This window comes from Microtus ochrogaster, chromosome 21 (genome assembly GCF_000317375.1).
Source record: "Microtus ochrogaster isolate Prairie Vole_2 chromosome 21, MicOch1.0, whole genome shotgun sequence".
Taxonomy (NCBI): domain Eukaryota; kingdom Metazoa; phylum Chordata; class Mammalia; order Rodentia; family Cricetidae; genus Microtus; species Microtus ochrogaster.
The window spans coordinates 38,000,727-38,008,226 of NC_022022.1; the positions used below are offsets into that span (position 1 = coordinate 38,000,727).

General features: G+C 44.7%; 1 protein-coding gene across 2 annotated transcripts in view; it reads right to left on the bottom strand.

The window, feature by feature from the left end:
* Positions 1-5,238: 5,238 nt before the first annotated feature.
* Positions 5,239-7,500, bottom strand: part of Lmo4 (LIM domain only 4) — a 15,703-nt gene continuing 13,441 nt past the window's right edge. For both annotated transcript variants that reach the window (XM_005357383.3, XM_005357384.3), the window contains exon 5: positions 5,239-5,493. In XM_005357383.3, the coding sequence (XP_005357440.1) occupies positions 5,485-5,493 (9 nt within the window). In that variant the 3' untranslated portion in view covers positions 5,239-5,484. The remainder of the gene's footprint in view (positions 5,494-7,500) is intronic.

Here is a 7,500-nt window from a genome sequence, read left to right on the forward strand (position 1 = left end):
CATGTGGGGTGTGTGCATGTGTGTGTCTGTGTATGTATATGCCATGTGGGGTGTGTGCATGTGTGTTCTGTGTGTGTATATGACATGTGGTGTGTCTGTATGTGCATATCTCATGTGTCTTGAGTTTCCAGCAGAGACCAGACGACAGAATGGGAGCTAGAGCCGCAGGTGATTTGTGGGCTCCCCAGTGCAGGCTTGGGGAACAGAACTCAGGTTCTCTGAAAGAGCAGCAAGTACTCTCAATCACTGAGGCACCTCTCCAGCACTTACATAAAGGTGTGATAGACTGATCATTATGGACCTTTAATATGAATTTCACATCTAAGAAGCAATACAGTAAACATGAATCACGGAGAACTTTTTACACTCTCTTAAACTTTAGCCTTCCAGTGAGCACTCCCTCCCTCACCTTCCACGCTGAGTCACCTCTCAGAACCTCAAATGAATCATCCAGAAAACTGAGTAATACAAGCCAGGCACGGGGGCACACACCTGTCATCCCAGTACATCGGGGGCTAAGGCAGGAGGATCATTATGAGATTGGAGCCAGCCTGGGCTAAAGAGCAAAGACCCCCATCTCATCCGGCCTACAAAACAACAGCAAAAGAGAAACGCCCCCCCATCCCATAAAACTGAATATTAAATAAGAGGAACACCATGAAGGCGGCATGAGACTACATGTATGTGTGTCTACTGTAAATGTGAACACATTTTTAAAACTCTATGGAATTGCAAGGTAGAATTCTTACAGGAAGTATTCTAGTTAGAGTTGTGAGGTTTATGGCAACCGTAAGGCCTACGCTTGATGACAGAAATTGAACCAGAAGCCTTAAAGGAATGTTCAAAATTTGACACACCCGTCTCCAGCAAACTTCTAAAGCAAAAGGCAAACAACTGCAGACCAAGCAATCAATTTCCTTCCCAGCTTCCATAGTTAATCTTCATTTAGAAATTCAGTTTGTCCTTAGAGTCTGTGGCTTTACAGTTTCTCATTTCTGAAACAGTCAATTCACTGAAAATGAACAATTAATTTAGGAAGATCATCTTTAGTGTTTTCTCAAAAATAAATAAATAAATAAAACAAGATAACTCAAACAAGACACAGGAAAGCACGCAGCGGGAAAATGCTTTTGGAAACATAGGAAGGGTAAAACTTTTGGTTCCAGGTAGGGAGATCTTTCTGGGCTGAAGGCCCTTGAACTAGCTACTGATTGTTCCCAACCTGGTTAAGATTCAGCAGTAACTCCATAGCTTCTGAAATATGTCCTCTTAGACTCTAAGGCCCGCGTCTTGGATCTTCAGGGAAACCTCTGCATTTCACATTCTGGACTCAGCTTTACAAAGAAACAAGGAAAACTGTTTTCACCCAGCAAGCCGGGGTAGACCGGTAGTGCCGCCACGGCCGCCCACTAAGACTCCCCTACCAGCTGGGAGTTGAGGTCGACAAAGTGGGGACTTGGGTGGACTGTCCATTCTGACTGAATCATTACATGGCTTTCCAGGGTCGTTTACAAACTTGAACAGAATCAATTGATTTTTCATCCTGTGCTTTATTAGTTGTGATTTAGGGGGGGAGAATGGCCCTGTTTACACAGCTGTAACATGTCAGGACCTGAAGTCCATTATTGGCTGGAGGCCTCTGAGTCGCAGTCCATTCTGGGCAGAATCAATCCGAACTTGGAAACAGTCCCTCTAGGATGCGTGCGCACATCTGCATGTGCATAAAACACGCCCTGAGCAGCCGACGATCCTAGTCACTGGAGGTGAGTTACAAGCTCACCATCCAAAAATAGGTCCTGACTTGTTGCTCTCCGCGCGTGTACAGCGGGGAGCAGAGGGCTACAAATGCCAGCTGACTAGGTAGGTGCTCGCTGTCGGGGAAGGTGTTATCCTCCACCGCTAGTCAGATTCCAGCCTCTCCAAGCACAAGTCGCTGGCTGCTTAACATGCCTTCAGAGAACTGCCAATCTAAAATGGCTGCTTGGTAATACTTTAATTGCAGTTGCGTGGAAACAAATTGCTTTTTAACTGCAGTAAGCATTCCTGTGACTTGGCTGGACTAACAATAGGTGAGTCTCCGTAACACAACCAAAATGAACACGAACGTGTAAAGGATTCATGTTTCCAACAACCTTATAAAGTGAGGGCCCAGGATGGGATGCACGCACCCCCACCTCCGCCAGCCCCCACCCGCCTACCCTGCCCCTGAAAGTCTCTTTGGGCAACCATTTTTAATTCAGAACACTTCTTTAAGCTCTATGGAAACTCTTCACTCTGCTCTTGATAGATAGCTCTTGGGTTCACTGTTTGTTCCATAATTTATTGACCCTAAGAAATATTTTATGTAACCAGTACTGCACATGAGAATCTTACTATATTGACATTTAAAGGCATTTAATTTAAGAGCTTCATTTTAGATGATTAGTTGTTTCAAATATCAGTGTGAATAAGAGCAGCAGAAAGAATTTAAATATTGTTAATATTAAGAGGCTGGTAATTTCACAGGCTCCGTTTCCAGGCCACAGTCTCCTCACTTTGTGGTATACGATACAACAGTCCGGCTGAAACTATTTCCTAATAAATCAAGAAGAGCTGGAAGTAGTTCCTTGTGGGGAATGATTTGGTTTGGAATGTCTTCAGGCTCCTGGGCTTTGCAGGATGTGGAAGTCCAGGCAGACAAATAGCTAAAAAAAAAAAAAAAAAATGCATCACAACGTTCAACCCCTTTGGAGGACAATCTTCACACAGAATTGTTCCATTAGCAAGGGTGACAATTTGCATGATTGAGACATTTATATGTATCATAAACATAATTTTTTATCAGGAGTTCAGCGAGGCTCGGTAATGTTTGCTTTTATTTTTATTGTGCATGCTCGTAAGGACCGGGGCCTGTCTTGCTGGGTGACGTGGTTCATGTGAAGGCCTTTCAGAAGAACACACACCCACATCACAAGCGCAGCGGAAGAAAGGTGGGTAAGCCCAGGGGTCTTTTTTCTCCCAAAGGAACGCCGGGGTTGGGGGAGGAACTGCACACAACCGCTGCTCATATCAGGATAAACCCGAGTGTTTTTAGTAGCTGTCTATCCACATCGAGCATCTCCATTAGAGTCGGGTTTTATTGTTTGAAATGCCTCTGGTTTCGAGAAAGTGTTTTACCTAAAGCAAGACTACTACTTAAATATGTTCTATTGTATATTCATAGCCCCATTAGTCCCTCTCCAATTTAGCACATCAAAGAGACGGCTGCAGCACTTGCATGTGGATTACACTAACATGAGTGACATTTGTAATCTTATAGGTCTGCAACTTAAGAAATGCTTTTAGGAGCTCGTTAGGAAACACGCCACCGCTCTTGAGGAGCCAGCTATATAATAGTTCATTTAAAAGGCGGGAATGGCCTTTGCCCTCCCCATCACCGAACGCCATACTGTATTACTAGAAGTTATTAGCCACGTCCTTTGAATTTCCACACCACCTGTGACACGAATGCTTTCACTAAAAACGGAGATGTCTGCGCTCCTCTGAACACCTTTCCCCTTCCCCCTGGAACGGGTGGAATCCTTTCAGAAAGTATCTTAAGGGGAAAGGGGGAGGGAGGAGTTCAAATCAGAACAACTTTAGAGACATTCTCCAGGGATCCAACTTAGATGTGTGTGTGTGTGTGTGTATGTGTTGTACACACATGTATTTATCATGTTATTCTCCTTGCATTTTCTTTTTATAAAACTTTTATAGGACATTATAAAACACAGGCAAATGATTCACTTTAATAGTGTGCCTTTTATCGTACAGGAGGTCTGCCTTTTCAACAACCAACTTGCCCACCTGTCTTGGGATCTTTGGAAGCAGAAAGTTAGCAGGGTCTTCATCAGGAGCTTTGCTCCAACAAAATAAATCACTATTTTTGGAAAACAGCCTCAGCAGCATGAAAGCCCAGGTGTCAGCAGCCTGTGAGCTGCAGCTGAGGTCTGCCCTCATGTAACCGTTAGCCACAGGGCCACTCTGGCATCCAGGCCCATTTGGCTTTTGCTAGGTCCAGTAGGAACAGGGCAGCTACTGAAGCAGTGGACCCCACACCTTCCATAGGAACCTCTGTGGACACTGCAGGCACTGTAGGGGAGACCGATTAGCAACTAGGAGCCAGCAACTACCTCAAGAGAGCTGAATCCTCCCGCAGTAAACACAAGGAAAAGGCATCAGAAGCTCAAAAGCAACAAGGCTCCAGCGGGGCAACAGTCCCACCAGACAACGCTGCCTTGTCCACCCAGGACCGCCATCACCAGCGTGCCCTCCAGAGTCCCTCAACTAAGGGGACTTCAGGTTACACACACAGGGCTCTAGACTGCCTTCACAAGCTACAAAACCTGACGGCGAGAAGATGGCTGTGCTGGAGTCATTCACGCGCCTGTGCCCAACACCCAAGGCTTTACCACTGAGAGCAAAGTTCAAACAGCCAACTAGTGGTCACGGAGCCACTCTGAAGACTCCGGTGCCATGTGCCGCTGTTACCACGACATTCTCAACTTAAAATGGCATGGTTAAATAATCTGAGGACGACTTTATTAGCTTGGAGCTAAATACAGTTATCAACTCCACCCTCACCCCCAAATTTAAATGTCTGTTATAGACAACAACAACAAAAATATCACAAATTTTTCCAAAATACATAAGAGGAAAAAGCAGTGTTTAAACCCAAACTCTGTTGCATATTTTTCTTTTCAGTTTTTATTATTTAAATACACCATACTAGAGCAAATGTCTCTGAAAATATCACAAATAAAAGATTTTTTTTCTTCATTCAGCAAATTAGAAGTTGGGGGAATTTTCTACATAGTACCGGCTATGAGCCTGATTCTTTTTTTTTCCTTTTTTTCTTTTTTTGTATTTTTTTCTTTTCTTTTCTTTTTTTAACCTTTGCCATGGGCGGAGCAACATCAGGACGAGACCACTCACATGCATACATACATTGTATTTTACAGAGATACAATAAAAGTGTTCGTGATATAATATCACAAAAGCCACATCTCTCTTTTTAACTCATGTTCAGTTTGATTGAAACACATTTCGTTACAACACTTAAATATACAAAGAGCAAACAGAATGTTGTTAAGGTAAAACACAGGGTACAAACTCTGGCCGGTGCCCTGCTAATTGTTAATGAGGGAAGAAAGCAGATTTCAATGCTTCTTTTAATTAGCTTCATTAGTCATTTCCCTCCCCCCAAGCACCCTCCCCCCCCTCCCCAAGATGTCCTTCCGTGGATCTTTTTTTCATTTCCGCTACCGTCTCCCATTAGCCCAGGTTCATGGAGTCCTTAATGTCCATATTCAGTCATTTTAATACACCAATAAATGCAGGAAGGGCACTCAAGCCTAAAGAAGGTGCGATGGCATGGAGCTGGCACTGGTGCTGGCTACAAAGGTGATCCACCTGCGATGAACAGAATCTGAGATGAAGGCACGCACTCTGCATCACTCTGACCTTTCAGCAGACCTGCAAGAAATAGAAACGGGCATCTTAGCCAAAAAAACGCTAAACCGGAGAGGTGTTCGACTCTAACCGTGCAGCTTGGGCCGTCTCTGTGGTCACTAATCGTCTTTCGTTCGATCGCTTTCCAACTGTGACCTGATGGAGGCTCTCCGTGCGCCTTGCTCTGGAGCAGAACGGGTTCCACTAGCAGAGCCTGTAAGATGGCAAATGGACTCGGAGAAGCTTCAGGTGGAGGCTAACATCCTTGAACCCTGGCAGAGCGAATTACTCTCCAAAGGGAATCGATCAGAAGGCCTTGCCTCATGGGGGGGGGGGTGATCTTGGACTTTTAAAATAGCCGCAGGGCCATTCAGAGCAAGGTCTCTAAGAAGCTTTGGGTTGTATGGGCTCAATTGTGTCACCTGTGGCAAGAGACTTAAACTGGCTCAGTTTCCTCCTCTTTAAAGAAGGGGTAACAAAGATGTCCCTTAGTATGGATGAGATGGCATTATTATTGTAGTCTTCACGTAACAAACACCTCTTGACCCACACTGGCTTATCCCTCTAGGGCATGCGTGTGTGACATAGTCGATGTTCAAAATGTACAAGGTGTGTTGTTTTCCCAGTTTCCTACCTTGGTCATGTAAATGTTACATAAATATTACGGGCATAGAAATCAATACATGTGACGTGCTAATGACCCAAGATGAACTGAAGAACACGGACCCATGTGACGCTTAACTCCAGCATCTGAAGTTACAGACAGCAGCGCACAGCCGCCAAACAGAGTCTGCTTGCAATTATCCAAACGGAATAATGTCTACTAGGTTTTGACGGTTTTTTAAAAATGACATTTGGAGCACCTCAGGAAGTTCTTGCTTTCACCCTTCCCCTAACTTACGGAAGGCCTGAGTCTCCAACCCCCACTTCCAAGCTAATTAAACTGATAGAGACTCAATTCCCCAGAGTGGAAGCTCGGTGTGAGAAAGGGAATTTGTCTGTCCAGAACAAAGATGCGCCAGCAGCCAGCAAGCATATTTAATAAATGAGCATCAAATGTCCTCTACGATGGACTCACACAACACCAATTATGTAACTGTGGGGAAACGTGAAGTGATATGCAACCCAGAAAGCTTTACTAATTCTCCCTCCAACTCAAGCAGAGAATATTCTAGAAGGTCCCCTCACACTTCTGAACTGAAGAAAAAAATTCCAGAGCAGGCAGAAATCTACCCATACAGGGGAATAAAACGAGTCCCGATTTCTAATTTTTCCAATATTCTAGAAAGCACTGTAGTTTTGCGACTGGGTAAGCCTCCTCCAAATAGCAGAAAGTCATCAAACTGTGAAGGTCTTCAAACGTCACTGGACCCAGACGTCAGGCAATAGGAGATTTCATTTGAAAAGCTTAAACTTATTTTCCTCAGAACATACAAAAGCCAGGGCCGCAACCCCGTAACTGAATAGCACATTTCAGAGCAAACGTTTAAAGGGGTCAGAGGGTGGGGCTGATGCTTCCCGTACAAGGGGCCACCTGAACTGCATGTCAAGGGCCAGAGGAGCCCTCAACTCATCGTGTTTAAGACAGAGGCTATCTGTATTTACTATGCACCCTGCGCTCACATGTGATTGGTTCTGTGAATGGAAAGAAAATGGCCAAAATAAGTATCCAATTTTTCTCCACTCCCAAACACGGAGAAGGAGAGAAAAGAAAATAATAAAATGGAACTATTTGTCATTTCTCCTCATCTCATCTCCCATAGAAAGGAAACGCCACAGGGTTTGGGGGAAATCACTTTAGAGCTTTCTCCAAAAGGTAGCTTGTGCTCCCCTAGGAAGCGTGTTTTCATTAGGTCTTCCCTCTTGCCCTCTTGTTAAAACCTCTCCGGCCCACACTCAGCTTGCCCACAACCTTTATTGACGGAAACTGCCTTGTGAACTGACCGTGCTCACGGGGAGGACACAAGGACAAAAATGGGAGACGCTCATGCCAACAGGGAAAGGTGCTCAATTAACCGCCACCTCCCCACC